Genomic DNA, 24846 nt, shown 5'->3' on the forward strand with positions numbered 1-24846 from the left:
TTTCGGTTTGTTGAAAAAATAAGCAAAATTGGAACACAGAAATCTATCACTGTGGGGGTAAACTCTTTACGGTCGCAAAACAATGAAATGTTTAAGTTGAAATGAAAAATACAAGAAGCAACAGCTTCTCGCTAACATCTTGTGTCCATCAGGTAGCGTCATAATTCCAATACTTTCTCAATTTGTGTCTCGAAATACAAGAAACTCCATTTAGAGCATCTCACTTTGGACACTTTGCGCTGTGTAGCAGATCAAGCTCAATCACTTGAAAAACTTGCTCACAATTATCAAAATTAGACTGAATCATACAAAAACAAAAAAACGTGCTGTTGAAAAACCTTTCGAAAAAAAAAATTTTAAGCCTATATTTTAGTGAAAATTAAATCTGTGAATTAGTGACGAAACGAAAACTTATTAAGTTTATAGGAATGACAACGAAAATTCTGAAAACTTTTGATTTTTTTGTTATTAAAATTGATTGTTGGCGATTGTACATGAATTTCATACAGACTTAGAAGCGACCATTTCTGCGTCTGACATTTTTGCACTCAAGTGAATTGAGGTTTGCTACGGAGAAAGTTTTCACTTGAGAAAAAGATCGAGTATGAGCGCAGAATGAAACATGAGTCAACTGTTTTTGCCTTTTTGGAGTTCAGAAAATTTCTGTGCTCTCAAATTTGTCTGTTTGGACTTTCGTGTTGTAAAATTTACCTATGTCCAGACGTGCGTTGAAGCTTACTTATTTCCAGGCGTTGGTACCTTCAAAACTGCTTATGTTCAGACTTTCGTGCGTTCATTTGTGTTTCCAGGGGCATAATTTTAAACTCTCCTCGGGACCCTTGAGTGTTCATTTTGCTCTTCTGGGTTCTTTGAGTATAGCTTTGCTAAAATTGAGACTGATTCGACCTGGTTCGAAAAGTAAACTATTCATTGCTCCTTTAATTCAGGTAGAGTCATAAGAAAATTTAGATATGAATAAGTGTACACTTTGCATTCAAAAATATGAGTATTCTGATTTAATAGATGTGATATCAGTTGGTGTCAGATGAGAGCAGTCACAAATGTGTGTTTGAGTTGGAATCTGTTCTGCCTGTGTTTTCTTCCGTTTCTGTGTTAGCTGACTCGTGGTAAGTAGTTACAGAAGTGCTGGCATATTTTAAAGCTGAGTTGGTTGCCGGAGAGTTTAGTTGAAGAGGCGTTAGTTTTGCTAAGTGAGCTTGTTGTGATCGAATTAGTTGAGTGACGTGACAAGTATTGAATCGTTTGAGGGAGTTGATGTGATCAGAATGGTTGACAAGGTGGGACAGGGATAGTGGCAAGTTAAGGTTAGACGAATTCACACAACTGAAGCTGCGCTGAGCTGATGAAAGTAGGAATCTATTCACAGCACACACTTGACTCCACCGACCACCAGCAGCAGCAGTAGAATTATTGTCTGCTGTTCTCTTGATCAAGAAGCTAATCAGGTTTGAATTGAAAGATGCCTTCTCCAGATTGACAACATAATGCGTAGCGTGCAAAGTGGAGGGTGATGTTGTTGATTGTGGCTCAGGTGTGCTTGTACTGGACCTAGCTTGTTGAGAATGAGAAGTAGCCTGTTCTATTTTGGCCCAAACCCGAAAAGGTGAAGAGGGGGTGGTTGAGGATGTGTTGGTGTAGTCCAGAGTCTGTGACAGTAGGGCATGGATTTGAGTAATTTTGAGACTCGTCTCACTCATGGACCGGGTGCAAATCTGTTTGGGCAATGATAGGCTGGAAATCAGCTGGCTCTTGGACCTCTTGGCTGTGCTTCCTTCGGCATCAACATCAATAAACAATGGGGTTTGCTGTGTCATCGTGGTTTCTGATGAGGTGCCTGCTCCAGTCTTTTTTTCCTCGTGTCTCTCCTTTTGGTCTTCAATCAGCAGTTCATGCACAGAAGAGAACAAGTCCACTGGTTGGTCTGATTCGAGAGAAGTGTCGCTAGCACTCCCATCTCTATGATAGCGAACACTCCTCCTATTTATCTCTGCTTGCGACTCCTGCATAACGTCATCACTACATGTACTAGTGCCTTTCTCCCCAAAGACTCCTCCCCTTTCATTCTCATCGCCCACGGTGTGCTGTTCACTGTTTCTCACAGATAGAATGCTGAACCCTGGCTTGATAGATTGTGGTTTGGGGGATGCGAGTGCATGTCTGAGTACAGTTGACAGCTCAGCTATAGGGGAAGCCCTCTCTTGCAAGCTCTGTCTAAATGCTCGCTCGATTGATCGCTTAGTTGCCTCCAAAGCATTCTGGCAATCAGGCTTGCAACCTTGCCCACTGGTTTGATGGGCAGTGACTTGACTGGTATCGCTAGGGTTGGCAGAGCGTCTTTGGTCCGTTTGAATGGTGTGATCAAAAGAGATCGATTGGTTGTTGTGGTCACTGACTTGTATGGTTGGAACTGCTGGGATTAAGGATGTAATATCCGCGCTCTCTTCACCTGACGCGCGTTCTTTTGCCTCGTCTGTGATTTCTGGTCCAGCGACAGTTGTATCTTCCTCTTCACTGCCACTGGCGTCTACAAATTGATCAGAGGTGCTTGTTGTTTCCTTTGGCAAAAGTTGCTCCAACACGCTTCTGCTGTAGAAGCTCTCGGGCGTACCTATGCCACAAACAAAATTATCTTGATTGTCTCTTAATCAGTTTGCATAAACTAACGAATCAAAGGGTTCAAATAGATCTACTTTCTCATATACACAACATGCACTGTTTAGTATATCTTATGTTAATCCCCCTCACTAATTAGAATTAAATGCAATTATTGGACTGCAGAATACTTGCAAACGAGTGACCCGAGATTACTTATCTAGCAAGAATTGAACTATTTTGCTTGACAACTTTTGTTAGATTCTGCATACTTAGCCGGGAATAAACATAACTCAGTATGATAATAGAATGTTTTGTATGTTCCATTGAATAATAACAAGGAGGCTCGGTAATGTGCGTACGCACATAATGTTCCGACCCCGCTCATCCACATTCTTGATTTAATTGGCTACCAAATGATGAAGAGATGGAGAACTTTCAAAAACATACACATCGTTGAAAAGCAACCGATGAAATACGATAATGCCACGCTAGGGGGCCGATGAAAGTTGTTGATAAAAGGACTACTAGAAAGGACAAAATAAAAATCAAACAACAAACATTATTTACAACCAAAACTCGATGTCTATAATAAAAAAAATCATAACAAAATCAAACTCGCTTCAGCTAAAAACCAAAACAAAACAATTTAACCCATACTTCATTAGAAAAAGCATGAGTCCCCGGTGCGACTGGTTAACAGGTTGGAAAAAGGAGCAAATAGGCGCGAAGTTCAGAAATACTTTTCCATTTTTAAAAACATTTAATTTCACAGTTATTAATGTCATTAGATATCAACTGAAATCATTAAAATGTTCATTTATATTTACATAAGAAGCAATTGAGACATGTCATTAGCCAATGTTCGATTGCGCAAAAATTCAGAATCAGTGGGATCAACGATTATTGTTATAATTAAAAAAAACCAAAAATCCTTTGAAATGTACAAACATATAAAAATCTAACATTTTATGAAATCTCGTAGTAACAGTAGTAGCAAAGCCGAGAAACAAATGTTTGAAGCTAAAACCGTTATAAAGATCAAATTATAGCTCAGTAGAAACGGGTTGTGACCTGTGTTTACAGGGACTGATCGACAAATCGACTAAAAAAAAATAAAAAAGAAGCTCAAAAACACAAATTTATTTTTGAAAACAAACATTTTCAAAAGCCATAACAGACTTATGATAACAACAAAAAGGGATGGATTATGTGTCAACACCTCAGGGAGCCAATTGGGCCTACTAATAATTAGACTAAGTTAATAACCCACAAAAAACGAATATATAAAGAAGCCAAAACTTCAAACAATTTTACATTGTTCAAGGCACTATAATTGTAAGATGTTACCTGCAAGAACTGTAAATCATCATTTTACTTTCATCTTAACATCAGTCATCGAGTCTTCTTTATAAAAAAGACTACTTAGACATGACAACAAAAAGAAACTCAAAAATTGAACAGTATTGAAGTCTCGAAAACTTTTTATGAAAATAAATGGTCGAAGCAATCAGTCAACGTATAACCAAGAGCCAGAAAGTGTTTGAATCAGCAAAAGTAAATGAGACTTCTATTGAGTGAGATTGAGTTTTATGTCGACAAAAATATAAGCAAAAAGAAGACAGATGAAAATATTGTTTTTAAATTAAATTGAAACTGATTAAAACAAATAGCTATAAATTGAAATAAATCTTTAACTAGGTTAAGTTATACGTCTTGGGGAAGCCATTAGGATCTATCGCTATCGGGTATAAAGTGCACAACAACGAAAAGAAATGACAAACTTAGACAAAATCAAAAACCCACAAAATATTGCGAGATAACTGTGTCTCAGCACAAAATGCTAAAACTATTCAACAAGAATATTTAACATATCCAGATACGCCTTTTCCAACATTTTTCATTTTCCCTACAATGTCTTTTTTTATTTAGACTTTTCAATAATGTGATAATATGTCAAGTAAACAAAATGAAATCCTAAAATATCCAATTATGATCAAAAATAAATGAAAACTGAAAATGCGTAGCACCAAAATAAAAAAAACCATTAGTTGAAAATAAAAGCGTTACCGACTTTAATTTATAACTCACGGGAAATTGATCTCCACCTGTTTTTACTGAGACTACGTTGCAGTTGAGAGAAATAAAATAGAATAGTCGCAAAGTTCAAAAATTAACCGATATTTTCTCAAAACAATTATATTCAAAATCATAACAGACATTAGATAACAACAGAAAAAAGTCTGGTTTCTTTTATACCTTCTTAAAGCTAACTGATTCTCTGATTGGGGATACTAAGTCATTGGCCTACAAAAAGTATAAGAAATGAAAGCAAAACGAAAGAAGTCCATACAATATTTAGGAAAACAATTTGTCAGAGCCGTAAAGACCTTAAGCTTAACTCTGAAACCATAAGGTAATCTCGTTGGGTCTCGTTTTTAGTAAATGGTACCTACCATTAATTGAGCACCGATTTGAAATTCGTGTCCGTATTTACATAGAAACATTTACATAGCGAAAAAGTGTCGCGCCCCATTTAAATACAAAAAAAAATTTATCATAAGGATCCATAGTGAGATCCAAATCAGCTCAGATGTTTCTGCGCGTCTAAAAAAACACTCAAATGTTGAAATGGTTGCAAAATAGATCAATTCTATACACAATTTTTCAGTTTGGCAAAAATAAATAATGCAATTGTCAAAAATAAATAATGCCGCAGTTTTAAGGTGTCTAGGTCCAGCAAATTTAGAGCAAGTGGGCTAAAAAAGAAAATTTGGTCCCATTTTTGAAGAAAAAAGTCTGATTTTTGGAAAAATTTAGCATAAATTTTTGCCAAAAAACTCGGATCGAACAATTCAACCACCCTCCTCTATATTTAGAGATAAAATATATAACATTACAGTTAACAATTTTAACATTTTTTGGCAAAATTGACGAAATTTTGGTCAAAGTTGACTAAAAATTGGTCAATAATGTGAATAAAACAGCTGAATTACATCTAATATTCACAAAACTTTAAAACTTTATACCTCGATAACTCCCTATAAATAGCGAAAATTGAAAAAATCTTTTTAATTCCGAATTCTACGTTGGACGGTCTTTCTAATGACACCACTCACAACTGTCTACGATTATTATATCCATCGGCCAAAATTGTCTGAACAAAAAAATCTATTTGAGAATATAGTTCCTCCCCCCTCAAGAGGGGTCGGAACAATAAATGATATGATCTTTGCATGACAAGTAAGAACCATTTACAATCTTTGTATGATTGGTAAGAAACAAGTGTGATCTTATGATTGCTTCGTACATCCATATCTTAAATCGTTTTCTTTAGAGTTCATGCTTCTGTTGCTGTTATAGTTGCACTACTGGAACGCTAAGCAACACTATGTAGTATCAATCTTCCTCAACTTTCAAAATTTAACGAAAATATTTATACTCCCGGGCCGAGGATTTTCCCCAAAAAGAAGGGAAAAGAGTGTAAAGATTGCAAAAATAAAAAAATTACACCCCTCTTTCTCCGCTTAATTAAGGGTGCAAGAGTGTAATTATCAGAGTGTAATTTTAAAAAATGGAAGTGGAAGTAGGAACTGAGGTTTGATCCCCCATCATCCCAGTGTCGAACATGATACCTTCACTTTGTGCACATTAACCACTGTGCTAAATGATGCTTGTATTTGAAGTTTTAATTTGAATATAATGGTCATTATGTAAGAATGCAATTTTTTTAATCAATCAACCCTAAATTACACTCATTGCAATGAGTGTAAAAAAGTGGAGAAAAGATTGTAAACACGGTGTAATTTTTTAAAATCACCCTCTTACACTATTTTCCCAATAAATAGGAGTCAAATGCGCATTACCCCCCTAATCCCCGCTAATTAGGGGTGGATTAAGCGTGAAACCTCGTCCCGGGTTGCAATAGAAAGTGAGAACGTTTGCATTTGCTCATGTAGTTTATGGATTTTTGAGGATACTGGTATTCGATAAAGTTCCCATATGAATGAAAAATTCAGAGGAGTTTACTGTTGATATTTGTTGGCATTGACATAACCTAAACACTAAAAAGCTCTTTCTTATATTTATTCTTTTTTCACAAATGTTGTTGCTTTTCTGAGAAAAGTATTGTGAACTGCTTGATTGCGTTATAAAGACGACATCAAACATTATGTGCAGGTAAAACTGCCATGCATGACCGTATAACCTGTAAGACATTAACATTTACTAAACATTGTGTTCGGTTGATCCTATTAAGAAACGAAAAGTTTGTGAGGTTTAGTTTTTAAAGTTTATTAAAGTGAAAGAGGTCGACTGTTTTTTTTTCGGCAGAGGAAATGATCCTTCTGAATAAATGAAATTTTTCTTTAAAATTTTTTTGAGCATTTACTAGAAGAATACATATTACTGACCGTTGGTTTTAGCGATATTGTGTTAATTGATACGTAAATGGCCTCAACGACAATTCGTTCAGCTTTGCTAATCAACAATTGGCTTCGCTCAAAACGATTCCAATTTGAAACAATCACAATTTGCTCGACTACAACTCGATCTACAACTCGGAATTAGGAAAACCGCTCACTCTAGTTGGTCACAGCGCTTTAATATGCTAGCAAGTTTCATTTGCAAAGGCGGGGTCAGAAAATTACTCAATTTTTTGCATATTCCAAAATAAACGTAAAAAATAGTTTGTTTCCCAAATGGCCTCACTAATAGCATTATCAAAACAAGGCTGGGCTTCATTCAAGCCACTAAAAAGAAGCTGACTCTAAAAAAGAAAATGTTTTGAGCATACGAAACGCATTTCTCATTCCAATTTCAAAAATTTTGAATTTACTTAACTTTGGAATGGCTAAAACGAGTTACAGAAAAAAGACACAGTCACAATAATTTACTGCTGAAGAGCTTTTTGCTTCAATACCCACTGATGTCAGTTTAAAAAGACCAAAGCTGCAAATTTCAATCTTTGTTTGGTGGTTTTTCGGGATCTAATTATTATTCTATTCACGTATCATGATCACATGTCTATTCACGTGTCCAGTCACGTATCAGATTTACATGTCAAAATTGCATCTCTGAAAGACAGTGGATAACGATGTGCCTAGAAACAAATTTGATATTGTCACTTTTTTGCGTATAAATTTGTTAACCACGTGAATTTTTTTGGCAAATATTCTATACCAACAAATGAATTCGTCACAAACCAATCGTAAGGAATCTGGTGAAAAATTGTAATGGATTTCGTAAGGGGTACATACGTGCCAATACTGATATAGCGATTGTGGAGACAGTTCAAGTTGAGTTTCAGATTAAGTAGGCTATTCACATAGTTCAAGTTGAGTTTCAGATTATGTAGGCTATTCACATACTAATAAAAGTTACTGACTAAAAATTTTGATAAACTTGAACAACTCAGTTGGGCTTTGATTGAATGTAGCAATAAATATTCAAGTTATTCTATTCTACTGTTTAATTTCCACTTGAATGCAATTGATTTTTCAATAAGTTCAACTCCGAGACAAACAATTTGACAAAAAATGTTTTAAAAAATTTACCTAAGAAATTGCAATTACTGTAAAGGAACATATACATAACGCTTTTTTGATACTCTAATAAATTTCAAGATGGTTTAAGGTTTCAACTAAAGTACAATTCCCTCGTAAGTTAATTAATAATACATCCAATTGGGATGAGATTACCGCGAACGTCAAAAACTTACTCAAATAACCAAAGAACAGAAAGATTTGGAAGACACAAACGGGGTTCAGCACGTAAAAAAATGCACGACGGAAAAACTTTGTCCACAAGGAGTTTGTAACTCATCAAGAGAATGCAGGCCCTTTTATTCAAAGGGAAAAAGAATGTTCGTTTTGATTTATAAATTAATTTGGTAGCTTAAAAATTTAAATTTGCAGCTATTTTAATTTAGACTTAGTTAAGATTAATTAATTCAGATTTAAAACAAATAAAAAAAAGATAGCTCTATTTTATATCACTTAGTACGATATATAATGGACATTAAATTACCCAACTCTTGCCTAAGAATACCCGATTCATCTCAAAAAATACCAAATTCGTGGCAAAACAAAACCCAATTTTGTCTCAAAAACACTCAGTTCTCGCCACAATATAACCAATTTTTGGGAAAATTACCCAATTTTAAACAAAAATTATACAAGTCCTCCAAAAATCAACCAATGTTTTAAAACGAAATTTGTCTAAATTCATTCCAATATTCTCACTAATGACTTTTATCGTCATTATTACGTCATAATTTTGCCACAATTATGTCATAATTAATCTGAAATCTTTTTCAGTTTCTGATGCAATTTAGTACAATTTCGGTGCAAAAACTGACAAAAAGTTTCATTGCGACATTCAATTCTATAATTTTTCTTTGTTCTCGTCTTACTTCCTAAAATATTTTATATCATAATTTTCTGAGAAAAAAAACAAGAAACTCTGATATAAATGAACAGTGTTCTTAAAGCACTAAGATTATTTGGAAGTCTTAACTGAGCAGATATCGGACGCTCCGCTTAAGAGTCTGCTCCTATTGCACAAAGTCATTTCCCGACGATGAGGAAATACAGCGTCTTATTGCTTCTACACAAGAACCTGCCGCTGATTCTCAGGAAAATGTTTGCTTGCAGCGTTCTATAGATTTCATTGGTCTTTATATATAATTAAATCATTCAACACAAGCAAAACAGTCACCAATATTCCGTTGCAGTTCCCTACAAAGACGTTGATTTATCTATAAGCGTAGACTCTACTGCTCTTCACAATGAATTCGAAACATTCAGGCAATTTTTACGAGACTCGGAGCTTGAATTGTCCAGACGAAAAGCACATATTTTTAAGTAATGAACTCAGCCATGAAACGGTGATCGAGAAATTGGATTTCGTTCGGAACAATTTACCCAGTTCAGCTGCGAAAAACATTTCAAACGGTTTCGTATCTGAAAATTTAAATAACTTGCAAATATTTGCTACTATTACGCAGCAGATAACCACCCCGTATTTTTGAATCCCATTTTTTGAGCCTTTGGATCACATCTAGTTTTTATAGAATCAAAGGTCAGAGTAGAAAAATTTTTACTTAACTTTACTGTCCATAATATAGGCGCAAAATAAAAGTAATGTGTTCCAGAATTCATCATTTTTCCTAATGAGTGGTGTTCCCCTTGGATGCATTGAAAAATCTGCTCTTTCAGCCTGTGTCAGAAACCCTACACTTAGTTATTTTGTTTCCGATTGCGAACAGAAGCATTATCCAGATAACTTGTGCGTGTTGAATGCATTGGGTTCCAATTATAAGGAAGCGCTGCGCTTACGATTAAATGGATTACATGGAAATACTTCGAATCGATGAGGTACAACAAATTACCTTAAGTAGGAAGTGATTTTCCTCGCAGTAAAAAGAAAAGATGTCGAAAGCTTTCCAGGAGTACATAAAGATGAGCTTCCTATTCTTGAAAAGTTGACTAAAGTAAAAGTTTACTACATTTTACCCTCCGATCAACCTTAAATCTATGCTGAACATACTAGTCGTTCCTGATTAAAGGGAGCACAGACAACATTTTTACTCGAATATGAGAATTCTATCTCTCGCAAAGCAGACATCGACAAGTTCCTCTAATCTACGCTGTTACTTATATGAGCATTTTTTTGATAGATTAAAGAATTTGTTGTTTAATATGAGGAAATGCTGCTTGACAACACAGCACAAGTATACCTCAGCAGCCTTTCAAGATGCAGAGACTGTTTTTGCTTTACTGGAAGGCGTCAATATTTTTGTTCCTGCAGAACTGAAGCTTTTTTTCTGACTTAATTGTGTTCAATTTCGACTAAATCATAGTGCTTGATTTCACCCTCAGGTACACAGAGTGGATCGGAAAACATGTTCCAATGATTACGTCGATTTCGTCCAACCTACCTGGAAATACAATTTTCCTTTGTAACCCAGATGCGAACAAATTAACTCCAGATTTTGTGTCCAGCCTTGAGCCGATATCGAAGAAAAGAGCAGCAAAAGTGAGAAAGAAAAAGCAAAGTTTTCTGTCACAACTTGAAGAAATATACTGGCTCGCTCGAAATGAAGTTCCAGTGCAGTGAATGAAAGATTTTTCAATTGTGAAGCAGAAGCCCTTGACAAGGATGGCGGAGATTCCGGTAGAATTAGAAGCCGAAGCCTGCTCAAAAATATTAACGACACTGAGACAGGACCTGTAGAATCACTGCAAGACAATCCCGGGGATGGCTTTCAATGCCTGTTAATATCACCTAAATTTGATTAAAGAGTATTGCTACATTTACTGAGAAGATTGGAGGAACGAAGATTAGAGAGTTCGAGATTGTGTTCGTCTTTTGATGCGTGTCAGTTATACCCACTTTTAATGGCTATGCAAATATCAACGGGACTGTATACGAAATGGGTTTCAAAAGGAAAATTCAGATTATGCCCAAAAAAGAACTGAAGAAGCCTTTTTGAGCAGTTTGAAATGGATTACTTGCAGAGCGCTCGTCCACAGTGTAGAACTCAGACGCAGAGTGGTCAAATAAAGTGGAAGAAGATTGGAGGTTCTTTGGTCAATAGCTTCGGCGCTTATTGAAATAAAATGTTCGAGAAAATGAGATATAACTTTCACTATTGTCCTTTTATCAGGAAGGAAAACCAGTGTTATTGAAAGATATAAAGAAGGGTTGAAGAGGTGGTAATAGAATACTGATCAAAGAGATTATCTCCGTGTTGGAGTACACCGTTGTTGAAGTTTAAGACAGTGGGAAAAGCGAAGGAGGGGGAAGACAAATACAGAAAAAACTTAGAACCAAAAATTATCCATTGGTTGGCATTGGAGAATATTTGAAAGAATTTGCAGAGCGAAAGGAGCAAAAAACACGAAAAATGCTCATCTCAAGATTCAAACATTAAAAAAGACCAATGTTATTCATCTGTTGATGTTATACTCTGAGAAAGGATTAGTCTTGAAGTCTTCTGGATTTTAATATAATACTCCCCCATAGTGCTTCCCGTCAGCTGTCCAAAGTTTTTCTTTCCGCGAAGGAGATATAAGATACAAACAAAGAATCTACACTCGTGGTAGAAACGATGAAACTGATATGCAATAGTTCACCCAGCCATCAGATAAAAGATCGCAGCCGGCACACAAACACATAGTATGTCAGGAGGCTGCAAATTGACAATTTTAACAACAACAGTTCACAATGATCTCTTGGAACAAATATATGAAATGGATTTAATCAAGTCGCGTATCGAGCCAACAATAATTGGTTAATTCATCCTCTAGTACGCTAAGCTCGCTATGCTTCAATTGAAGTACAATTTTTCTTTGTTTATGCAATCACACTAAACATGAACTGATAGAAATGAAAACGGATAGCTTGCATTTGGCCACATGTGAATAGAAGATTTCAAACACAGTTTGACCAGATATTTGCTTGCCGTGGTGTTGGACGAGACAAATTGATCTTACAGATATCTCGACGAAAACGAGCAACTTCTTTCCCTGAGAGTGCTACAATCACCATGCTTCTTAAGATAAGAGAGCGCCTGTGAATTATGTAAAGATACGAAAAACGAATTTCTAGATTGATTATTACATAATTGTGAAAATATTATGAATTAAGTATGACTGCGACGTAATTATGACGACACTGTAACGTAATCGTGACGCTATTAAGACGTAATCATGACGTACTTTGACGTAATTGAGACGATAATACAGCCCAATTTTGGCGTGACTTTTATGTAATTTTGACGATTCTTTGTTGTCTTTGTGTCAGTGACTTATAGTTTAATCAAGCAAAGAAGTTTTGTCATTTGGAAAGAGAAAAGAAAATTATTTAAGATTGTAAAATTCCAAAATTTTGGGATTATTGGGATGAATTTAGATAACTTTTGTACTAATTTTGATTTTTTGGCGAGAATTTGTTTTACAAATTTTAATAAAAAACTGGCTAATTTTTGCAATAATTGGGCATTTTGTGCTACTAATTGGGTAATTTTTGGCCGGCCACAATTCGGCAATATTTGGTAAAATTTGGGAATTTTGCCAAGAACTATTTTTTCTGGCAGGAATTGGGTGTTTTAGGCTGCAATTGGGTATTGTTTGGAATGAATTGGGTATTTTATCGCCTGAATTGTGTATTTTTTGGCGAAATTTTTTTTTTGGCAAAAATAGAGTAATTTTTACATAATTGGGTATAATGACATAATGGGTATTTTTGTTTGGATTGGGTCAATTTTGATTGATGTTTTGTAATGTTGTGTAATTTGCAGCAAAATTTGGTAAAATTGAACAAATTTAGGTAAATCTGCACAAAATTGGGTAAATTCTAGTAAAAACTGACTGAGGTTCAAAGAAAATTGATAATAGGCATTCTCTTCGAACAAATAAAAGATAATTGAAAAAGTTATGCCCTAATGAAGTGTGCGATAAGATTAGCTATAACAAAAGAAATGCACAACTGGACGCATTTCCCCTAGGGTAATTAAGATAAGATGAGAGCTCTATTTTTCTCGCACTCTTTTGTAGGTACGTCTTTGCAAAATTGATGAAAATAGGCTATACGTAATCCTTATACATAGGTACGTCTTTTTACAACCCCCTGTCTTGCTTAGTTATTAGTACTAAAGTGAGCCGACTTCTTGTCTGTCCGTCTTACCTGGCTCTTCTGGGGAGTAGTCCATAGGTGGCAGACAGAGACTGCTTTTCTTCATTCTCTTGAATACCTTTTTGAAGTCTCTGAATAACTCCTCGTCGTCCATTCCCAGAACTGGAACCGCCTCCAGAAGAAACGTGACCAGATTCTCCATGGACAATTTTGACAGGTGTTTGCGGTAGTGTTTCATGATGGCGATTGAAAATGGGATGAGAGCAATGTGTCCTCGCATCATGAATATGTCAAAGGCCCGAATGGCCTCTGGGAATGGTAGTGCTTCCAGAAATATGAGGAAAAACCATTTGGGCAGAAAAGCCGAGTAAGGCATATGTTGCATTTCTAAGTTCTCGTAAACATCTGGCAACAGTATCCGTAAGGCAATGCGGAATTGATCCTCGAAGCGTTGATATTTTGGGAATCCTGGCTTGAGGAAACCAGAGTGAGAGTTTAGAGACTCCGTCACTAGCCAGTGCAGAGCCCAGAAAGTGGGAACTTCTTGCTTGAGATAAATGAGGAGAATAGCAGCGAGAAGATTTAGACCCTGGCAGTATCCGACACTCTGGTTGAATACAGCATAAGCCACAAGAATGTTGAAGAGTTCTCTCTGTCTGGAGTTGTACCTCTCAGAGAAGAAAGAGTGTTTTCTCAGAGTCCTATGGATGTCAGCATCTATCTGTTTGATAAAGGTGTCATTATGGCTACTACCACTGCTCCGCCCAAAAGCCAACACTCTCTCGTAAATATGATTGGCTTCGTCTATTCTGCTGAAATAGGCACTACATGCCAACGCTGAATACAGCTCCCCTCTGAACCCAATTGGGAAGCCTTTGTAGCTCCAACGCCTGAATCGCTTGCTCTTTCTGATCCGTGCGCTCAAACTACCCCCAAATGCACCCATATCTTCTCCCTTCTTCTTCATCTCCTCTCTCTCCAGTTTTGCCAACTTTTGTCTCATCACTCGGCTCCTTTTCTCTTCTTTGTATCGCATCTCTTCAATTTCACCACTGTCCTCACCCGAAGAGCTTTGCCCCCGCCCGAATTCAATGAATCCAAAGTCATCAAACTTCACCTTTTCGCTTTTTGCTTTGTTTCTCTTCACATCCAAGTCACTGTTGAGGCATGAGTCGTAGAGCTCCATTATTTTTTGTTCGGCTGTCTTGGTCATAATTTGTTCAACTGGAGTGGGCGGGGATGTGGAACAAGCATTCAGATCTGACGGAGGGACACCCTGTGAAATTTTTCTCACGTTTTGAACCACTTCTGAGTCCAGAAGTTTGTTAAAGAATGTCATTGTGACCGCCATTGATGTAAATAATCACTTCCAGATATCAAATATAGCTTTTATATTCCCTTTAATAATTTTAAAATAAATATATTCATGTCCACGGTAATCTAAAGCTACACACTAAAAAAAGTTAAGGTAAATTTACATTAACGGAGTTAAGGTAAACTGTTGTTAAGTTAAAGGTAAGGTGAAATTTACCTTTTCTTTACCTTAAATTGAGTTCAGGTATAAATTTACTTTAACCCTATTAAGCTAAAATTACCTTAAATTACATTAACTTTTTTGTAACAATTTGCAGTACATTGTGTACAGTTGTGTACTTTTAGCAAAATTGCCAAACAAAATGTTTACGTTTGATTAACAAAAACATACATGCCTCCAAAACTTCTCTTTGGGTCGCAAAAATTGATGTACTACACAACTCACAGTAGTTTTTATCGGCCACTTTACGTGAACTTTACCTGAAAAATTAATGCCTCACTACCTTAACAAAGACCTTAATCTTACCCTAACTTCCCTTAAAATCACCTTAAATAATTACCCGTACGGTTGCGGTAAATTTCGCCTAACTTTGCCCTAACCTACCTTAGTTCTGGCTTGATTCGGGGAAAGTTAAGGGAACTTTTAAGGTAATGTTAAGCTATTTAATTAAGGTAAGCCTTGACTTTTCAGGTAAAGTTCGGGTTAAGTTAGTCTTAGTTAAGGTGAGTTAAAAAAGGCAAATTTACCTCAACAGTTGAGGTGAGTTAGGATGTTTTTTAAGGTAAAATTACCTTAACTTTATTTAGTGTGTATGTATAATTCCAAACAAAAAATTAATAAATCAACTTCCGAGCAACCTCTTTAGGTGAAAACTGCGCACCAAATCAAGCCATGAGTATAGACGCAGTTTTATAATAATAACCTCAATAGTTCAACAACAAATGTAAATGCATGAGAAGTGTGTTGAGAAATATAGCCCATAAACAGTTCTAAGTTGTTATTGCTGTAGATAATACGAATTGAGCAAGGTGGACAAAATGGAAGGGGAACAGCGAGGGATCCGCTTTGGTAGAAAGGGTAGGAGGGTGTAGTTTGATGGAGGTAATATTTGGGCCATTCTATTTTTTAACTGCATTGACGAAAAGTATGGGGGAATTGTGGAGGGCGGACGGAGGCAAATTGGGGACAGACGTTTGTTGGGGTAATTAGGGTTGAATTGATTAAGAGCGGCACCACTTCCCTAATCGATTGGGCTCGCCTAATTGGTTCAAAAAGTCTATAGTAGTAAAATCAACGCCCGGGTCGAATTTTTCCGCCTTAAAGATGTAAAGTGAGGCTGCAATGGAGGATTTTTTAAGGAAAATGCATGTCAAAACTCTTACATCTTTTTGGTCTACAATGGGCCGCCGAGAAGGTAAAATGATTGGGGGGGGGGGGGGGGTAAAATGGTGTAAGAGTGAGGGGTAAAAATAAATTAACTCCCCACTCTTGCATCTTTTTGGTCTGTCAAAGGGGGTAAGATGATGTAAGCGCTCTTACATGAGTTCACCCCCTCCTCCTGGCAGTCATTTCAGTCCAAAAAGATGTACGAGCTTTGAGCTGCATTTTCCTAAAAATCTTAAAGCCCAACTCTTAAACTATTCCCCCCCCCCTCTGAACAAATTATCCCCTCACTCTTTCAAATTTTCACCCCCCAATTTTTCATCATTTTACCCCATCTGAACAAACTACCCCTCACTCTTGCAATTCAAAATACCTATCCATTTCAAATACCTAGGCTCTAAACATATTACCCCCCACACTCATACAAACTTTTACCCACTTCTCAGTCCAATTCTTTCATCATTTTATCCCTTCTGAACAAATTACCCCCTCAATCTTAAATAAATTCAATCCCTTTGGCAGCCCTATTCGTGAAATACTTTACCCCTTCGAACAAATTACCCCTCACTCTTGCACAATTTTAGCCCTGTCTCAGCCCAATTCTTACATCACTTTGCCCCCTCTCAACAAATTTTCCTCGCTCTTACACAATTTTGGCAGCTCTCCCTTGGCAGCCAACTTTTTATATCTTTTTACACCCTCTTAACAAATTACCCGATCACTCTTACACCATTTTAGGCCCTTGGCAGCCCAATTCTTACCCCCTTTGAAAAATAACTCCCTCACTTATAACAACTTTTACTTTCTTCGCAACCCAATTCTATCATCATTTTACCCCTTCTGAACAAATTACCCCCCACTCTTACATAATTTTAACCCTTTTGACAGCCCAGTTATCACTTCTTTTTACCCCCTCTCAACAAACTACCCCGTCAATCTTACATAAATTTAACCCCCTTGGCAGCCGACTTCGTGAAATGATTTACCCCTTTTAACAAATAATCCCTCACTATAGCATCAATTTCTTTCTCTTACATAATTTTAGCCAAGAGGTTAGTTCCTCGAAAGACCTCCTATTGCAGCCAATTCTTAGATCGCAGTTTTGACCAGAGGGATAACTCTTCAAAAGGCCTCCCATTGAAGCCTATTGCGGCCCAGTCTTACATCACAATTTTGGCCAGAGGTGCTTTGTTAAAAGTCACCCATTGCAGCCCATTACAACCCACCTTTACGTCGCAATTTTGGCCCTGGCTGTAATTCCTCAAACATCTTCCCACTGCAAGCCCAGTGCAGCCCACACTAGCATCGCAGTTTTTGCCAGATGGTTTAGTTGCACAAAAGTCCTCCCATTGCAGTCCACTTCTACATCAGAATTTTGACCAGGGGTAAATCCTCTAAAACCCTGCCATTGCAGCCCACTACAACCAACTTCTAATTCGCAGTTTTGACGAGGGGATAATTCGTTGAAAATCCTCAATTGCAGCCCATAACAGCCCACTTTTATATTGCAATTTTGACGAGCGGTTAGTTCTACAAAACGTCTTCCCATTGCGAGTCCATTGCAGCCCACTCTCGCATTGTAATTTTGGACATGTTGTGTAGTTCCTTAAAATTCCTCCCATTGCAGTCCACATTAACATCAGAATTTTGACCTGGGGTAATTCCTGAAAAACCATGCCATTGCAGCCCACTACAGACAACTTCAGTTTCACAATTTTGACGAGGGGTAATTCGTTAAAAATCCTCATTCGCACCCATTACAGCCCACTTATATATTGCAATTTTGACGAGGGGTTAGTTACTTAGACGTCTTCCCATTGCGAGTCAATTTCAGCCCGCTCCTACATCGCAATTTTCGACAGGGGCGTAGTTCTGCAAATGTCTTCCCATTGCAGCAATTTACCCCCACTCTTACACCAAAATGGGAAGATTTTAGGAATGGGACATTCCACCCGGGTGCAGTACACTCTGATGTGGCAAATCATGATTGAAAATTATTGGGCGCATTTTCACAACTAATATCCACCAGAAATCCTAAAATCCCAAAATTAACCCCGCAATCACTGAAACATACAAATATAGGCCCAGTGAATTGCACCTCTAACGAAACACGATTCATTACAAAAATAAAAACACACTAAGACAAGAAAATGGACGACTGTTAGAGTATTTAAAGCCACTTGAAATCTCACAAATCTACAACATGGATCAAATAAACATACTTTTAGGCACTTCATTACAACTAAAGACTCATTACTCTAACAAAGAACAAAAACCCTTTCTCTCTATCAGAGAAAGATTCTCAAATTGTCTGAACAGCCTTTCTTTCCTACTCAATAGAAATTTATGGCCAACAGCTGAAAAAGGCACAATCTTTTTTATTCATAAAACAATTACTGATAGATCTATGACACACTATTCTGTCCATATCAGATTCATTATTTGAATTATTGAGAGGTGTTCATGACGAGGTTTATACTGCTGATGTACGAGATCAATTTTTTAAATCGTCCTTTGAATTTCTTGAAGACTTGCACCTGGACGTAATACAAACGGTACTCTTTCAAGAGAAGAAAACGGACATAAACTAGCCAAGAAATAGAAAGTTTTAATCACCTTATTAAAACAAGCCTGCGCACAGTCGTAGATACCGAGCTATCGGTCATAGGAAGATTAGAAGTGCTCACACTTTTAATCTGGTTTTCATAGCGTTTTTTGGAGAATTCTTGTACGTCTTGTTTTTACAGTTACACAATCTATAGGAAATTATCACTACCTGATTTAGAAAATTCTTGAAGTATTGCATTACATTCACGGTTCAAACTGGCTTCTATAAATATAAATTTGATAAAATGTATCTAATCAGATTTTATACAAAAACTAGAAACTAACAAATCCGTAAAAACCATATGCATCTCAATACGGAAACCCAACCGTTTAAATTCGATAAAATTACAGAAACAGATAACTCTTGCGTCACCAACAGAACAACAGGTGTTAAAGACGCTTTCACATTCCTATCCCATGCATTCAAATACAAACGAATCAATTGAAACATACCTTAACTCACATTGTAGAGGATGGAACCATGTTCCAATCCCATACTTTTAATACTCTATCTGTCATTGATTTACCAAATAATAATAACAATAATAATAATAATAATAATAATAATAATAATAATAATAATAATAATAATAATAATAATAATAATAATAATAATAATAATAACAATAATAATAATAATAATAATAATAATAATAATAATAATAATAATAATAATAATAATAATAATAATAATAATAATAATAATAATAATAATAATAATAATAATAATAATAATAATAATAATAATAATAATAATAATAATAATAATAATAATAATAATAATAATAATAATAATAATAATAATAATAATAATAATAATAATAATAATAATAATAATAATAATAATAATAATAATAATAATAATAATAATAATAATAATAATAATAATAATAATAATAATAATAATAATAATAATAATAATAATAATAATAATAATAATAATAATAATAATAATAATAATAATAATAATAATAATAATAGTAATAATAATAATAATAATAATAATAATAATAATACTAAAAATAATAATAATAATAATAATAATAATAATAATAATAATAATAATAATAATAATAATAATAATAATAATAACAATAATAATAATAATAATTGTGGTGGAGGAATCCACAAAACGCAACCAAGTATACCAAGTATTAATATAAACACTCTTAAACTATATACATATTTATCTTATGGTATAATCTCCAGCCGGAGAACAAACTCATTTGTTGTCTTGCGTACTTCTCTACATGTTAACACTTCACCAATTGGTGACAGCGCATTGTACATAGATTGATGATTGTGATCGACATTTCTGTTAACTGTTAACCACACAGTATAACTGGTACTGTGTCTTGACCAACAAGTGCGAAAGCACTCCGTTGCAGTTCTGCCTTAACGCGTTCAGAGATTAGTTGTTGAAATTCAAGATTAACTCTTGCTCTTTTCATTAACAAGCAATTCGCATATAACATGGCGCAGTCAACTATGGCTCGTTCTCCACTAGGAGTAAATTTCTTTTGGGACAAAGGTCACCAACCCGAAATAGAATGGGAAAAATGGCTAGCTACAGTACAACTAGCAATCATGGTAAAAGAAAATATACAAGTTGACAAGCTACTACAACCAAGACCCGAAAATGAAGATCTTGATTACCCAACAGAGCCACACTACGAACCAGCACTACCTGATGAAACAACCGCCGAAAGAAGGCAAAGGGAACAAAGAAACGTCAAAAGAAGTAACGATTGGCAAAACTCATGCAAAGACATAGAAGACAAGGGACCACAAGTAGATAACATACCATGGGAAGAAGCAGATAACAAAACAAAAAGCCACATATACCTCTCACTAGGAACACAAGCAACAAACATTTTCCACCAAAGATTCCCTCACACAGACATTCAAAAATGCACCACGGACGCACTAGTAGAACAACTCAGAGAATCATTCATACAAACAAGGAACGAAACATTTGACAGATATCAATTCTTCCGATGCCGACAAAAAGAAGGCGAATCACTAGAAGTATTCCACTCACGAATCAAAAAACACGCATCAGTTTGCAACTGGGAACACATGGAGGAAAGCCTTGTCAAGAGCATATTCATACAAGGAATGAACAACCAGCAAATCCAAATGAATTTATTATCAGAGGCATGAACACCATCAGAGACACTACAATATGCACTAGCACGAGAAAGAGGACAAGAAAGCCAACAGAAAATGAGAAACACTTATACAAATACACTACAATCAAACCCATGGTTCGAGAAAATTCAGTACATAAAACGACAAAACAGGGTCCCCATACTCCCAACCCCACAATCAGGACAAATCCAAGACTGCCGACGCTGTGGCAACAAATTTCTCCCTGGCCACTTAAACGTTTGCCCCGCAAAAAACGAAATCTGCAGAATATGCAAGTAAATAGGGCACTTCGCAAAACAGTGCAAGTCAGAGATGCCACCACGTCCACAATACAACCCACAACAACGCAGACAACAAAACTATCCCGGACAACAAGCATATTCGGGCTACCAACAACAACAAAAGAATAACCAACTGGTTCAAAGAAAAACATCACAGAAAATGAGGAACATAAATGAGGAAGAACAGGAGGACATACACAATTCAACTGAAGAAACAATCGACCCAGAATCAACTTGCTACATACGGGAAATGATGGAAGACTGGCAAAACACAACGAACTTCATCCATTCAGTTAAATTTACAAATGAAAAAATCAGCGACATCAACAAGACTAGAAGAGGGGAATTTTGGCTGAAAACGTACACCAACAAAAAACAAACCTATTGGTTAGCCGATACAGGAAGCCCCAGGAGTTTCATGAACATCCAGACGGCAAAAAACCTACTAGAAGATAACAAGACAAAGATCCAACATCCGGACAAATCCCTGGGCGAATTTAGATGTTTCAACAACATCAAGATAAATATACTCGGCACAATCCACGTGGACATAACGTCAGGAACATCAACTGCAAAAAACTGCACAATCCTATTGGTAGACACCAATACAATAAATATTATGGGAAGAGACATCATGAACAAACTAGGCCTCCGACTCACAATGGGAACACAACAAAAAGAAGGTGAGAGAAACTTACTCAACATAACAAACACCCATTTAAGAATATCCAAATGGATATTTCAAAAGTACCCACACCTATGCACAAGACTAGGTAGATCACAAAATCATGTAGCAAAATCAACATTCAAAAGCGAAATCAACCCAACACAACACAAAGGTAGACGAATCCCACTACACCTAGTAGAAAAAGTAGAAAATGAACTTAAAAAATTAATCGAAGACAAACAAATTAAAAAACTAACATCATGTTCCGACGAATATTTCATAAGCCCAGTAGTAATAACTGTCAAAGCAGATCATTCCATCAAAATCGCATTAGACTCAAAAATACTCAACGACGCAATACACAAAAACAAATATCAAATGCAAAGCATAGACCACCTAATGGATAAAATAGCTATGAAAATTTCTGAACTCAAAACAACAGATGGGACGCTATACTTTAGCAAAATAGATCTCAAATATGCTTACAGCCAACTCCCCCTACACCCCGAAACACAAAAACACTGCAATTTCAATATACTAGGCGGCAACGCTACGGGCACTTACAGATTCCTAAATGGCTTCTACGGCCTGACAGACCTACCAGCAACATTCCAAAAAATGATGGATACGACACTAGACGGACTAGACTCAACAGATGCATTCCTTGATGACATAATAATAATAACAAAAGGAACATTAGAAAATCATGAAAACGAAATAGACAAAGCACTAAAAAGACTAGACCAAGAAAATCTTGCAATAAGCCTTCACAAATGCGAATTTGGCCTAACAGAGATTACCTGGCTAGGATACAAAATAAATTCGGAAGGCATTACCCCAACTAAACGAAAAACAGACGCAATCATCCAACTGGAGAACCCAAAAACGCTGAAACAACTAAGATCATTTATGGGTAGCATACACCACTTGGTAAAATTCATACCAAACCTAGCAGCATTAAGCGCACCGCTAAGACCACTATTAACAAAACCAACAAATAAAACACCAAAAAATTTAGAATGGGAAGAAATACACACCAGTGCATTTAACAAAATAAAACAAGCAATCAAAACAATCGTCGAACAAAAACATTTCGACATTAATTGCCAAACACGAGTAAAATGTGATGCCAGCAAAGAAGGTTTAGGCGCGTGCCTCGAACAAAAACAAAACAACATATGGCAACCAATAGCATACGCCAGCAGGTTCCTTAACAAAAATGAACAAAGATATAGCATAAACGAACTAGAACTACTGGCCGTAGTTTGGTCACTCGAACACTTTAAGTACTATCTATACGGATCACATTTCACTCTCCAAACGGACCACCAAGCTCTACTCTCCGCCCTGAAAAACAATAGAGGCAACAAAACATACCAGAGTAGATTAACTAGATGGGTGGACCGATTACTACCATTCCACTTTAAAGTCGAACACATCGCGGGGAAAAACATGGGATTTGCGGACTATTTAAGCCGCCATCCAATAACACAACCAACTGGTGAAAACTTCGACGAAAATCATGTAATAAACACCATAGAAGCAATACATTATATACTACAGACAGCGCAAAGAAAATTAACCAATCAGATCGCTAGAAAACAGAATGAACTAAATGACGTCACAAACCAGTCCAATCCAAGCAAACAGAAACAGAACGCTTTTCGCCATTTGCACGCTATAAATCAGTTGCCTCCTAACACATTAAACAATTCAACTAATTCAAAATTGACTCGAAATTCTACAAATACAAATCGAATTAAAAGAAATTATTTATACAAATCTTCTATTCATCCTATTACAAATCCTTTATCAACATCTTTATTCAGTAGATCTTACAACTCAATTAACCCTTTATTTAGCAACAAAATACACGTTACAACAAGGAACAAACCACAAGTAGAAACGTTCCAAGTCCCAATCAAAAAACGATACCGAGCACCAAACACAACGAAAACACAAATGATGACAAACCCACTGGAAACAAATACAATTGCCACACAGACAGACGAAACATCTAACATTGGGCAAGGACGCCAACCATTAGAAGAAAAAGAGGAATTCAACCCAATCCCAGAACTAGACTACCAAAACACTCCCAACTACCTAAAACAACTACATCGAGTATTCGGAGAAAATTTCATCGCCGAAGCTACACGAAACGACCCACATAGCAAAAATTTACTACAAATCATAGAAGATAAAAACTGGGACTCACTCAAACACTTCAGCAGATACTTGCACTCCCTAAAACGAGATCTGAGCACGACAACAGCTGGCTGCATACTCTATGACGGGAAAATGTTTATACCTACACAACTACGTAAACTAATCATGAACTCCATTCACCGCAATCACCCAGGCCAATCAGGAATGATGCACTTAGCAAACATGATATGGTTCCCAAGAATCCATAGAGAGATAGTAACTCTTACACAGAATTGCCAACCGTGCATCAAAATAGGTAAGAATTTAAAACCAATAATCCCAAAATCAAAATTAGCACAACTACCACCACTACACGAACCAAACGAAGAAATCCAAATGGATTTCGCTGGCCCCATACTAGACGAACAAAATAATGATTCATATATATTAGCTTCGGTAGATAGATTCTCAAGATACCCACACGCAATAGTATACCACAACTGCGACACTGACACAGCAATAAAATATTTAGAAAAATACATAAAATTCCACGGAATACCTAGAAATATAAGATGCGACCAAGCCCAAGCATTCAAATCTAGGCAATTCGAAATTTTCTGTAACAATCACAATATTAAACTAATACTAGCTCCAGCTGGAGACCACAGAGCTAACGGAATGATAGAACGTCTAATACAAACAATAAAACGCCGTCTCTCAGTCCTAAATAACGACCCCAAATGGTCAAAATTCACACTTGCAGATAAAATCACAGAAATAATCCAAGAAATAAAACTCATACATAACACAACTACAAAAATCGCACCATTCACAGCTCACTTCGGCAGAAAACCTAACACACCAATATGAAACATTACATCCAGGACATCACCAAAAAACCTATCATACAATGAAATAACAAAATTCCATTTAGATAAACGAAGAGGACTAAAACAACCGATGCTGAAGGCCGACACAATCTGGAATCTCGAGTCAGATTCTGAACCCCAATTGGACATAGAATTCCAACCAACAATCGAGGG

The 24846-nt window shown here is 36.2% G+C and overlaps 1 protein-coding gene across 18 annotated transcripts in view; it reads right to left on the reverse strand.

Annotated features, from left to right (window-relative positions):
* Window positions 1–919: 919 nt before the first annotated feature.
* LOC142354941 (uncharacterized) overlaps window positions 920–24846 on the reverse strand; it is a 38454-nt gene continuing 14527 nt past the window's right edge. For 4 of the 18 annotated variants that reach the window (XM_075407269.1, XM_075407267.1, XM_075407264.1 and 1 more), the window contains 3 exons: window positions 15424–15824; window positions 13303–14704; window positions 920–2629 (listed from right to left, as the gene is read on the reverse strand). In XM_075407269.1, the coding sequence (XP_075263384.1) occupies window positions 1056–2629; window positions 13303–14602 (2874 nt within the window). In that variant the 5' untranslated portion in view covers window positions 14603–14704; window positions 15424–15824 and the 3' untranslated portion in view covers window positions 920–1055. The other 14 variants (XM_075407271.1, XM_075407266.1, XM_075407273.1 and 11 more) reach the window with 10 other exon arrangements.

Source organism: Convolutriloba macropyga, unplaced genomic scaffold (genome assembly GCF_964194025.1).
Source record: "Convolutriloba macropyga unplaced genomic scaffold, txConMacr16.3 SCAFFOLD_460, whole genome shotgun sequence".
Classification (NCBI taxonomy): Eukaryota; Metazoa; Xenacoelomorpha; order Acoela; family Convolutidae; genus Convolutriloba; species Convolutriloba macropyga.